This window comes from Balaenoptera physalus (genome assembly GCF_965194825.1).
Source record: "Balaenoptera physalus genome assembly, chromosome: 2".
Taxonomy (NCBI): domain Eukaryota; kingdom Metazoa; phylum Chordata; class Mammalia; order Artiodactyla; family Balaenopteridae; genus Balaenoptera; species Balaenoptera physalus.
Window position 1 is genome coordinate 173,433,511 of NC_138883.1, and position 13,084 is coordinate 173,446,594.

General features: G+C 40.6%; 2 protein-coding genes and 1 long non-coding RNA gene across 4 annotated transcripts in view; 2 read left to right on the top strand and 1 right to left on the bottom strand.

The window, feature by feature from the left end:
* The window catches only part of LOC309656462, a 1,106,578-nt gene that overhangs the window by 265,363 nt on the left and 828,131 nt on the right, over nt 1-13,084 (top strand). The window lies entirely within an intron of this gene.
* LOC309656435 (uncharacterized protein) overlaps nt 1-13,084 on the top strand; it is a 199,890-nt gene that overhangs the window by 182,264 nt on the left and 4,542 nt on the right. The window lies entirely within an intron of this gene.
* Nucleotides 1-13,084, bottom strand: part of ITGA8 (integrin subunit alpha 8) — a 182,947-nt gene that overhangs the window by 66,818 nt on the left and 103,045 nt on the right. For both annotated transcript variants that reach the window (XM_082452760.1, XM_082452761.1), the window contains exons 18-21: nt 11,313-11,450; nt 10,755-10,822; nt 9,032-9,179; nt 2,143-2,235 (exon numbers count right to left, since the gene is read on the bottom strand). In XM_082452760.1, coding sequence (XP_082308886.1) covers nt 2,143-2,235; nt 9,032-9,179; nt 10,755-10,822; nt 11,313-11,450 — 447 coding nt within the window. The remainder of the gene's footprint in view (nt 1-2,142; nt 2,236-9,031; nt 9,180-10,754; nt 10,823-11,312; nt 11,451-13,084) is intronic.

Below are 13,084 nucleotides of genomic sequence, written 5' to 3' on the forward strand. Positions count from 1 at the left end.
TTTAAGGGCATTCAAGGGTGAGATAAGAAAGCTATTAGGTTTCTTCTACTATAGACCTCAGAGATAAACGAATACAAACAATTTACTTCCTTGACTTCTAAAGATTATTTGCTGGTAAAATGGATTGACATCTTTTCACAAAAACACATTTGTGGCTAAGACCACACTGCCATTTTTACCCTCCACTTTGAACAACACTGGTGTCCAGTTTTTGTTCCAAGATTATCCTTAGTTATTGATGACCTTAGATGATCTCTGGTCTGGATTTAACACTTTTAATACTGAAAAAGGAATGAGTGCCCGGTCACCTATAGATGCTAACACCATTACCACCATGTCAATTCATTTCTGTCTGGCCTTAGGTAGACCTTTTCCTATCAAATTGGGTGGCTGAATTTTTCTTGAAAACTAGCCAAAGGATTTATTAGCGTCTAGATAAAAGGATTCTAATGAAAAATGTTCTAATATCTCAGCTTAGACATCCCATTCTATCTTTCATGGCTTTGTTGAAAAATCTCATCTGTTATTCATTAGTTTTTATCCAATTTTTGCAGACCTGCTAGAACGTGGGTTTTTTGTTGAGGCCTGGTTCGAATCCTGATTCTGTTCTTCATTATGTGAGACTTTGGGTAACTCATTTGATTTCTCTGAGTCTCAGTTTCCTTATCCATAACACAGGAGAAATACCTGACTCATAGGATTGTTGGTAGTTGTGAAAATTAAATGAGATAACACACACAAAACACCCAGTGATGGAATTATAACACAGAGGGCAATCAATACATATTAGTTAATAAAAATCTATTATAAACATTTATCTTTCATTTAAATATTTACTTTTTTGACCCAAGAAGTGAGTTTACTAGACTACAGCTTGGCATATCTTTTAAATACCCAGGATGAATGGAATGATAATCAATTTAGAATATAAAAAGGCAAACATATTATTTTAGCACAGTATCCTAGAGTATAAACTGGGAATAGGTGTTACTGGATAGAAAGTTTCAAAGGCTCAAATAAATATGAGAAACACTGGGCTAGAAGGTTTCCTTACTGCAGAACTTCTCAGCACCTTTAAAATGAAATAGGCACCTGAATGTCCCAGAGGAGGATATGATTCTCAGCAGTGACTGTAGGGCTCCCTTTTAAAGGCTTGCCTCAAAGGATTAACACTCTTTGGAAGATGCTTTGGGAAGCTGTTCTAATACAAACCTACACACTTACACATTTCCAGGAAGGTTTTTTCAAACAGGCCATTTCATTATCAATGAATCATAAGCATCTAATTTAAAACAGAGGAATACATATGTTTAATTTGTAACACTTAATTACATAGTATTTGCAGATTTCAGGGTTTTTTTCCTGATTTATGACTCCATAAAATAATGATTTCTACTGTGATATTTATTACAAGGAGTTACTCTGTGTATACTTAAACTGCAATGGCATAAAATGAATTTATTGACCACAAGTAATCCTGAATGGGAAGTTCCTAAATCTGGAAACAAAGAAAGAAAAAGAAGACTCCTTATTCTTTCATAAGCCTGTTACAGATCATGAGTGATCCTTTCTTTTTTCTTGCTCTAAACAATTTTCTGCATTATTCTTCATCAAGTAAGATGCATGGAAAGTACAGACCTGGTAAAGCTGTTTTAAAACCTGGATTATGGTAATATTTTAACAGGAAAACACTGTGAATGATATTCACATGGGAGGTATATCTAAAGTAAAAGTTTAATCATCTTTGCTAAAATTCTTAATTCTGTTATTTCTTAAATCCTTTACATCGTAGTTCTTGGATTCAAAGAAAAAATTTGTAGTGAAATTCAAAGAAAAAATACTCGAGAAAAAAATATGTAGTAAAAAAAATAGTTTTTAGAGATTTGTTGAGACTGAAGACATGTAAGACTGATGTCAAAAGAAAAGGCATACGAAAGTATTCATCATTTTGTGTATTTTAGCTCGGATTGTCCACTCAGTGTGGGTTGTGATGCAAAATCCCACCACCCTGGGAATTTCCTGTCTAATTGGTTTTAGTTGCCAGGTGCTAAATTGCTGAGTGCTAATTGGGGGGATTTCCACTAGTTCTCTTTAAAATTCAATTAGACAGAAATCAGTTAAGTGCATCTGGGTTTCTCTTACATTTGTTCCAGCCACCATAGGGTTCCCAAGGTCACACACCACCATTCGGGTGACATTGTCCATCTTGTACTCACAGCTCAGTGGTCTCAATGCCTGCAACGGGAAAGAACACCAGTGTAGAGTCAGGGGCAGAATAAACGACATCCTGTCGCAAAAGCAATGCTGTGGGCCAGGCAGCTTCCCTTGATTTCAAACACCTGTGTGAGTGCCTGAGCCCAAGGGTTCATGTGTGACCATCAACTCAGAAGAGAAGCTTGTGAGAAAAGACCAAAGTTTAATTTTAAGAAGAAACGTGTTGGATGGGTAAACACATTTGTTGTGTTTCATTGAGGAAGAAAATGCCTAGTAGAATATATATATATATATGTGTGTGTATATATATATATATATATATATATATATATATATACACACACACACACACACACACATATATATATATATATATATATATTTTTTTTTTTTTTTTTGGCCGCTCCGCATGGCATGTGGAATCTTAGTTCCTTGACCAGGGATTGAACCTGCGCCCCCTGCAGTGGAAGCTCTGAGTCTTAACCACTGGACCGCCAGGGAAGTTCCTGAAAATGCTTAGTAGACTATTTAAATGAACATTTTTGAAATGATTTGCACTACTGTTCTGTTCAATTTGGGCCATGAAGATCATGGATAATTAAACATGACTAAACAAATTAACTTTTGCAAACATGAAATGCCAGCAAGATGTATATTATAGATTATCCTACAACCCAATGACCATTTGCAAGAGAATTGCTTTGGACACAAATTTCTCCATACCATGGTTCCATTTTGAGATTACATACCCAATCTTTGTTCAATCCTATAAATACTTAAGATGGGAAGAGAACACTTTTTTATGTTTGCCCACTGCTTTTCACCTCCCGTCTTGCCCCATATCCTGTTCTGATTAGAATGTATAAAAACTCAAGTTTGAAGAGGCACTTAGAACTATGTGCTGGAGAAGGTCTCAAGGTTACACCCGACGGGCTTATTTTACTTAGCCGGATGTCCTTAAGGGCCATCCATGTTGTAGTATGTGGCAGAATTTCCTTCCTTAAGGCTGAATAATATTCCATTGCATGTGTGTACTGTATATTGTTCATCTGTTCACCCATTGATGGCCATTTGGGTTGTTTCCACCTCTTGGCTATTGTGAGTAGTGCTGCTACGAACATGGATGTGCGGATATCAATTGAGATACTGATTTTATTTCCTTTGTATATATACACAGAAGTGGCATTGCTGGATCATATGATAGTTCTTTGTTGAAGTTTTTGAGGATGATGTAATTTTTAAGGGGAAAATTTGGGGAGACTATTGTTTTGCTGATTGTATGAGGTGGTGTTAGTGTATTTCTTATTGGGCCCCAGTTCTTGAAAACTGCTTTGTTTAACTCGGCACCAGGAGCATCTGATAGCTCAGGAATAATTTTTTGATTATTGTTCATTAATTTTGGAGATTTCTTTGAGGTTCAAAGAATAATTTTAGGAGATGATCTGGATCTTTAACTGCATTTTTGAGTCCATTGCCAAAGCCTGTTATTTGTACCATAATGGCAATTTAGTACACAAGGGAAAATAAGGGTTATATTTATTGCAGCATTTGTGTTTGTGTTTAAAATATTGTTTATTTTAGCAAGAAGAAGATTGTGATTCAACACTGGTTTCAGTTTAGTGGAAAAAACTGAGATTGTGGTGTTCTGCTTTCTAGTCTTCTGTCCTATGTTTATGTGGAAAACAAATGAAAGGAAAACAGTGAAATCTAGTGGAAAAGGAGTTATTAACCTATGTTTGTGTTATTATAAATGTTCCTGTGTTTAAATTAATGGATCTTTACAGTGGAATATTATGCCAGAATTACAAAGGATGTGTTATATCTATGAGTGTTGATCTGGAAAGATAGTCTATGAAACGTAGACGTAGAGATGGAGGTGTGTATGTGTGGGTAGAGAAAATAGTCTGCAAGGATATACAAACTGAGTGGAAAGAATTAAAAGTTATTTCTATGTGGTAGCATTAAAAAAAAAAAAAAAGTTACACCCGACGGAGGAGAAAGTAAAGGGGGTTTATCTTTGGACTCCTGTCCTCTGCTCACAGCTCTCCCTTGTGTCTTCAGGCTAGAAATCCACATCTGGATCTCCACCCTGAGCCCCTTTCCATCTTTCAAAACCTAATGTCCCTATGGCCCTGCTCTTGCCTTTGGTAATAGCTACATATGTTCATCCATTATTTCATTCTAACTTGTTAAGTGCTACTGATATATTACCTGTCAGCCTCATGCCCAAAGATAAGCTTGCAAACTGAGGACTTTCACAAAGGACCCCATGAGAGGACCATGGAAGAGGGTTCCAAATACAAGGACCACTTATCCGTCTGTCAGCTCTATCGAAATTTCATTTAAGGAAGTAATGTGAATTTTCAAGGATAAGTTTCAGAAACCACCTCCTTTCCATTCTTTCCACATGGTTGAGAAAAACCAAGAGCCAAAACCAAAGCAAAGAAAAGGCAAACAAACCCCAGACACCTAAGTCAAGAGCTCTGTGGGTAAATCATACACTTTAAGAAAATAAGCTTAAGCAGGCAGGGGTATTTTTGTATCTGTTCTCTTCCCAGTGCCTAGAAAAATGTCCAGCACAAAGTAGTAGACGGTGTCAGGAGATACACAGCAAACGTAGCTCCCAATCTTCCCTACAAGGAGCCTGAAATGAAATGGACAAGCACACAGCTGAGTATAAGGCCCTCTTCCTGCCATCAGCCATTGAAAGGTCTGTTTTAACTCATGAGAAAGAAATGAAATCTCTGATATTCAGAGGCAGCATTTAATACCTGCTCTTCCCAAATAACCCGAGTGACATGTTAGTATCCTAAGGAGGTAAGAAACATATTTTCCAAAAGCTGATAATATTTTTGCTTCTCAAAGGTAGCTTTAGCATGTATTCAAGTTCTGAAGGATCCATAACTAACCCTAAATGTACAGAGATGTTTTGTGTTGGGATTACTAACTCAATCCTGAAAACAGAAAAAAAAAAAAAAACAAACTCAGCAAAAGCTTTCCAAAATACCCACGTGTCCCTTGAATATAATTCAAGGATTTTGTTTCTATAGTAAATATTTTTATCTTATCTGAAGGTTGAAAGTCATATGTACATTTTTTCCCCAGCTTTCTAGAAATAGCTTTTTCACATCAATCAGAGATCTTTTCTCTCCCCAGATTCCCCACCCTTTTTCTTTTTTTAACCTTTATTTCCTCTCTCTGAGTGGGAGAAACAATGATTGTTTTTCTAGATATTTCTAGATTATTTTCCTCAGCTGTTCCTTGGACTATCTTGTTCTCATCCATTTATAGCTCTTAGAGTATTATTCATTCACTGAAAATATTTACTGTGTACCTGCCACTTACCAGGCACTGATCAAAAAAAAAAACACGCTTGTCCTCCTTAAATGTCGTATTATTATTAGAATCGTAATAAGGAATCACAAGCAATTGTAACAAGCAGTGGAAACACACAATTAGTACAGTTTGTTAAGTTTCATGAGAGCAGAAATTCACAGTGATGGAGGAGGACAGGCACATAGAAGTAAGCAATCAGAGAAGACATCCTGGAGGAAGTGACGTAAGCTCATAGGGGGCCTGGCAGCTCAGTGGTTAAGAAGACGGGCCTGGACCTGACAGCTGAGGTGTCAATCTTGGTTCTGCTATGTAATAGCTGTGTAACTTTGGGCATGTTTCTGAATTTCTCCTTATCTATACAATGGGGATAATGATAGCCTTACTGTTTCTCTATCAGGCTGTTATGAGGACTAAGTAAATTGAATACTTGCAAGAGCACAGAGCAGAGCCCAGCTCATAGCAATTGCTCGGTGAATTTCAGCAGCCTCAATCGTTATTAGGCTGAGGCCTGAAGGGTGAGTAGTAAGAAGTAAGCTGGGGAAAGGGGATGAGAGAGTAGAGTTACAGAGGGAACAGCAGTGCAAGCTCTCTGTGGCGGGAGGGTGCATAGGTGTTACAGAAACAGAAAAGAAATTCCATCCCTCGAGGACTAGGGTGGGAGGTAAAGGAAAGAAGCAAAGACTCGTGATGAGGCTGAGGAGGTCAGCAGGGGTGATGTAATTAAGGGCCTCTTAAGTCATCTCAGGGATTTGTAGGACTTTATCCTACAAGCAATGGGGAGCTAGTGAGGGTTTTCAGCCAGAGAGTGACAAGGTCAGATTTGCATTTTAGAAAGAGGGCTTCCCGGGGCTTCCCTGGTGGCGCAGTGGTTAAGAATCTGCCTGCCAATGCAGGGGACACAGATTTGATCCCTGGTCTGGGAAGATCCCACATGCCGTGGAGCAGCTAAGCCCGTGAGCCACAACTACCAAGCTCGCGTGCCACAACTACTGAAGCCCACGCGCCTAGAGCCCAGGCTCCGCAACAAGAGAAGCCACTGCAACGAGAAGCCCGTGCACCACAACGAAGAGTAGCCCCTGCTCACCGCAACTAGAGAAAGCCCAGCAACGAAGACCCAACACAGCCAAAAAAAGAAAGAAAGAAAGAGGGCTTCCCATGCAGGGAAGGGGCTGGAGGCTGGGAGATGGGGAGATGAGTTAGGAGACTGGTGTAACCATCTCGGGAGAAGACTGTGCCAGCCTGGAGGAAGGCAGGGACCATGGCAGTGAGACGGATAGAGGATAGGGTTGGACAGGTGTAGGACTGACTTAGGCTTTAGAAACTGGGTGGAGACTGGCGTGATTCTCTGAGATAGACTAGAGAGAGGAGGAGGAGTGTGGGAAGATGACGTCTAGTTCTGGACGTACTGAGTGTGAGGTAGGTTGAGACAGAGGAGTGGAGCATGTATGAGGTCCCTTGAATAGACACAGTCATAGTGACAGAATGTGGAACGCTGGGTACCAGAGGCTGGGGAAAGGGGGTAAGAGGGAGTTGGTGTTTCATGGGTACAGAGTTTCAGTCTGGGCTGATGAAAGTGTTCTGGAGATGGACGGTAGTGATGGTTACACAACAACGTGATTATACTTCATGGCACTGAACTGTACACTTCAAAAGGGTTAAAATAGTACATTTTATGTTACATATAGTTTACAACAATAATAATAAAAAGATAGAGCACATGGGCCTTTATTCCTAGAAAAATTTAGAAGGTCATTGAAAAGAATTGTAAAGGCTGGCTCCGTTAAGGTCTCCAGAGAAAGAGATGATCAGCTTCTACATTTTCAAAAAGATGAATGTTTTTAGCCAAAGAACAACAAAACTGACAATCAGATAATCCCTCATACTTTTCCCCTTGAGAGAAAATTGTTAAAAAAAAAAAAAAGAAAACTTGAACCAAGTATAAATAAAAAGAGACACAAACTTCAAACTGCTTAACAACAAAGGAGGAATTAGAATGTGGCTTAGTCATGTCAAATCAAATTCTGCCCAAGGGAAACTGATGGAGGAAAAACAGTTAAAGACTCATTGGAGATTATAGATAATGTCTGTTATAATGTTTAAAGCCAAAGATAGAAATGATAAATGTTTCCTGTGTTTTCCACCCAACAGTGAACAGTAAACTAGATGTTTTGCTAAAAGAAGAATATTTTGAATAGATGCTTTGTTTAACAAAGTCAGGGGTGCACTGACAGAAAGGGAGTTGAAATAAAAATATAGGAAGAACCCTGGAACATTTTTTAAGATAACATACTTGAGCTTCATTGTTTGTTTGTTTATGTATTATTTGCATGTAATTATTCTTAAGTGATATGTTCCTACAAATTTCTTCAACAGAAACTCGTGATGATTTTACAACTGTCAAAGATACTTGATTATTGCTCCTCTGGGTTATTTTTTCACTGAGAAGATAATTCAGTCAAAACATAAGTCATGAGACTAGAGGTGTGCACAGATAATTTTGTATTCCCCACGTTTGTAAATGCCTTTCAAATACTGACATCACAACCGTTGTTAGCATTTCTTTAGAGGAATTATTTTTCATTAAATTATTTAATCATTAGAATGTGCACGTTCCCAAGAGGATGCAGTTTTTGGAAAGTAGCAGAACTTTAATAAACTTCAGTTAAATGAACATATCCATCAGCAAGAATTTAAATAACACTCATCATGCCGACTTCTACGTGAAGTGCAGGGGTGACTATGAAAGTGTGAAACTTGGTCTCTGCCCTTAATTGTGAGTCTGTGTTATCTCCGAAACCAAGGGACTCTCTCTGTTATCCTTCAGTGTATTTATAATGGTTTTAGAGCAGAACCTGAGGATATTCTGAGTGGGAAGATTCATATTGTGATAAGGAAAGGAAATCGATAAAAAGCATTGCCATCAGTTTAACAAATAGTGGCATTGCAGGACTGGCAAATGACAAAAACCTGACTTTTTCTTGGTCCCGGTCCCGAAAAGGTGGACCAAGAAAAAAGAAAACATGAACGTGTTTCCTTTCCAGTGCCTGTCTAGGCTGTTTTCAGTGCTCAGCTGGGATTGCTCGGACCTTCCTCCATAAGCAGTAATGAAAACCAGACCTCCTGGGACCTGCTTGAAGCATAAAGGAACTCAAAGACCAGAAAGCAGCCAGGGAGGGTGGGAGTTCGCTTGGGAGTGTAGCGGATGGATCACGTTGATGAGGGGCTGCTTTCGGACAGCTGTCTTCCGTGGTTCAGCTCCCAATCTCGGGCCAGTTTATCTCTGTACCGTGGCCAAGAAAGATATTAATACTGCTTAAGACCATCTTCCTTCCTGGGCCGTTGCTATTCTGCTTAACAAAATAAGGTGCCATTTTGTTTTCTTTCATTGAGGAAGAAATCCTCAGCTAAGATGACTTAACATGGATTTGTCTTCAAAAATACACCGAGCCCTTTCCTCCTCCAGATCACCTACAGGCATTACCTTGTTGCTGCGTTCAATCCCAACATAATCAGCCTCTTCTGGAATTATCACAAAGAGCTCGGCTTCGTAGGCACCTTCCCCTTCATTTCTCGCGTTGATTGTGAGCATAAGGTGGTTTTCATCTCCAATGATGACCTGATGCTTATCTCTAAAAATGCAGTTTAAAAAGAATCATTAGGTACTATGCACCTCTGGATTCATGGATATTTTATTTAAGGACTTAGAGGAGGATGTAAACATGCAACACTGGGAAAAAAAACAAGATGGATCCTCATGAGGGGGCGGTGAGAGGAATCAAAACTATGTCTGCATGAGAAGGGCAGGAAAACATCCAGCGGTGTTCTGGTAAATGTTTAACAACCAGCGCTTCAAACTAGTGGTTACCAGTGGAGGAGGGGGCAACATCGGGGGGAGGGGCGGCGAGGAGGAGGTACAAACCACTGGGTCTGAGACAGGCTCACAGCTGTATGTACAACTCAGGGAATAGAGCCCCTACTTTGGAATAACTGTAAATGGAAAGTAACGTTTCAAAACTGTATAATAGGGCTTCCCTGGTGGTGCAGCGGTTAAGAATCCGCCTGCCAATGCAGGGGACACGGGTTCGAGCCCTGGTCCGGGAAGATCCCACATGCCGCGGAGCAGCTAAGCCCGTGAGCCACAACCACTGAGCCCACGTGCCACAACTACTGAAGCCCACGCGCCTAGAGCCCGTGCTCCGCAACAAGAGAAGCCGCCGCAATGAGAAGCCCGCGCACCGCAACGAAGAGTAGCCCCCACTCGCCGCAACTAGAGAAAGCCCACACGCAGCACCAAAGACCCAATGCAGCCAAAAATAAATAAATAAATTTATTTATTTTTAAAAACCTGTATAATAAATAAAGTTAACAACCAGTTCTCAAAAACAAAAGGAAACAAAGAAAACCAGTATGTGTAGCATTTGCCGATTCCAGTGGTGTAAATCCTCCCACTGTGATCAATTTCAAGCTCCCAACATACTTAACAGTCTGCCAGCAAAAATTCCCGAAAAGTTAACAATTGGCTCACAAGCCAGGAGGAGATGGCTTCAGCACATCACTGAAAACATCCCATAGGAGGAAGATGGGCAATGGGAAGAGAGGGAGAGAGATGGTTTAGAAAGTAGGAGGGGAAGCTGTGTGTGACGCAAAGTGGAAAATAAGAGGGAAGAAAGAGGCAGATAAAGGAAGATCTCAAATAGCTGATTGTGAGGTATTTTGAGGAAATTTAATTCACTCCAAACTTCAAATTGAAACAGCATTTGGAAATGCCTACTTGTGACCCTTAATCAAAGCTATTGCTTTGGACCCTGGCTAGATTATGAAGTTTGGAAAAAGTCCCCTTGAGAGGTTACCAAGAAGCTTCCAAACACTGGCAGCGAGATAGTTCCTGGGGTGGGGATGGGTTGAGGCGGGTAGAGAGGAGCAAAACCGGAACCACCAGAGATGAGTTAACTTCAAACAAAAACACTTCCCCCCGCTTTTGGTGAAGGATGGAACGGCTCAGGCAAAGTCTTGGGGTGTGTCACTTGACACCAATGACAAAGACCTAAACCACAGGCTAACCCAAAGTGTAGCCAAGCTCAGAAATTTCACGCAGTGCACTTATTTTGGTAGTGGCTGGAAGTGTATACTTTCTCCAGAGAAGCTTTAAGTAAACACCTGTATGCCATTAGATAAAATGGACAAGTTTATTTATTTAAACTTACGGTCTAGCTGACAGCTTCAAGTCAGGAATGCACATGTTATCTTCTCCACAGTCGACCAGGATGTGAGCCTGTGTTGTGGAAAAACACGTATCAGGAAGAATCTGGGAAAACCTGAATCCCATCCTTTCTCTTGAAAATTATGAATGATCCCACAAGTTAAACCAAAGCTCTCCTTTCACTCTGCATGAGTCTACCTAGCTGGAAGCTCTGTTTGGCAGTGACCTCCCCTTTAGGCTAGTTTACTTAGGAGCCCAATGCCAATTCATTCTGAAATGTCTGTAAAGAATGCTACTCTGACCGATGTTTTGAGGATTACAGGCTGTACTGCTTCTATTACAGCCACATTTTGAACAAATTAAATCTTGGTTCCACAAGGGGAAGGGCTTCTGAAAACACAGGGATGCAGTGTTTCAGGAAACATGTTCAGAAAATCTCCCAAATGTTACAAATGTGTGTGCAGGAATGAAAACAAAAGGGCCTGGATTTCGTCTTAAGGTCACAGGAGCAATGCCCAGGGCCTGATTGAGAATATACCATCAAAGACAGGCCAGGACCTACCTGTTCGGTAACAACGTTTTCCCTGTAGTAATTCAATATTGGTTTCACCTCCAGACCTTCTTTAAAGGTGGATTCATCCAAACTGTAATTCAAACTAATGTTGATTGGAGACAATTTATCTCGGAATTCAGTTTCATCCTAGGGAAAATAATCACAAACTCAAGAAAGGCCCTGTAAAATGGCTGCAAGATGTTAGTTGGTGAAAGGCAGGCAGCACTTGACTTTGGCCCTTAAGAGTGAACGATGAAGTAATTACCACCCCAGCGGGCCTAGGCACATGCTGTGGACGTGGCATAGAGAAGCCAGTTTAATGAACGTATGTTCAGAGTTGGAATCATTTAGAGCTGTGGCTTCGTTGAAATACATGCTTCTAGAAGCAATCTTCAGGTTCTCCAGATCTTCAACAACTCAGACGGATTGGTCAAATTGCACAGTTAAAAATCAGATGCACAGTAAACGTCACTGAAACTTTCGTGAACTGGGATTTTTACTTTAATGAGGTTGGCAGAATTTATCAGTCCCCTTGGGCTCAGAGGAAGGAAACCTCTCGATTCTCTTCCTTTCTTATCATCTCTTTAAGTCCTTGTTTGCATGAACTTCAAAACACCTTCAGCACATCTGAAGTTCCCTTAGAAAAAGCACCAGAACCTTCCTGGGGAGGGAGGGGGTAGCACCAGCAGCAAGGTCTGGGCACACAGGAACTCCCAAACCATGGAGTGGGCATGCCACCCTTCAGCTGGGTGCCAGTATCAGTCATAATGAGACACGAGGGTCGTGCACCAGCTTTTCGTTCTAGAATGTGTTTGTAAACTCTGCTTTCTACAGGTTTTCCCTTACTATATCCCTTCAAAGAGGAGACCAAATGAAAAGAGGCTTCACCACCTCACCACTGGTAAGAAGATGAAATAACGATATCATAACACATTTTGGCTTTTTATTTCATGGTAGGTTTAGGAGTTATTGTAAAAATACATTGCTTTAAAAATGTAATTATAGGGCTTCCCTGGTGGCGCAGTGGTTGAGAATCTGCCTGCCAATGTGGGGGACACGGGTTCGAGCCCTGGTCTGGGAGGATCCCACATGCCGCGGAGCGACTGGGCCCGTGAGCCACAACTACTGAGCCTGCGCGTCTGGAGCCTGTGCTCCGCAACAAGAGAGGATGCGATAGTGAGAGGCCCGCGCACCGCGATGAAGAGTGGCCCCCGCTCGCCGCAACTGGAGAAAGCCCTCGCACAGAAATGAAGACCCAACACAGCCATAAATTAAAAAAAAAAAAATATAATTGTAATTTACTTTTAATAAAGCCTTTGAATGCCTCACCCTTTTCCTAAGTTGGCTCAGAAATGCACATTGATAAAATCTGGCCAAACATCCTCACGTAGGATAAAAATTCAAATAAATTGTGTCTAACTTTTATGTGTTTTGGGGTGAGGCGGTTAGAAATGAAAACCACCTGAGTTAGTACTAGTACTAAAGAGGGTATTCAAAACAAGAAGAAGCTTAGGAGCAGAAACTCACACAACATTGTAAACGAACTATACTCTAATAACAATTTAAAGAAAAAAAAGAAGCAGCTTAGGAATTAAAAGCAATACGTCATTAGGTTGGCTGAAGTCAGGCTCAACAGAGGGGTGTGTGGCCTTAAAGATTCCTCCTATAAAGTGAACATAGATGTGGGTCTGTGTGAACCACTGTGATGTTTAAATGGAGAAAAATGGTTGGAATTTGGACTTCAGTGTTAGAGGCCAGAAAGGTGATTCTGGAACACTTAC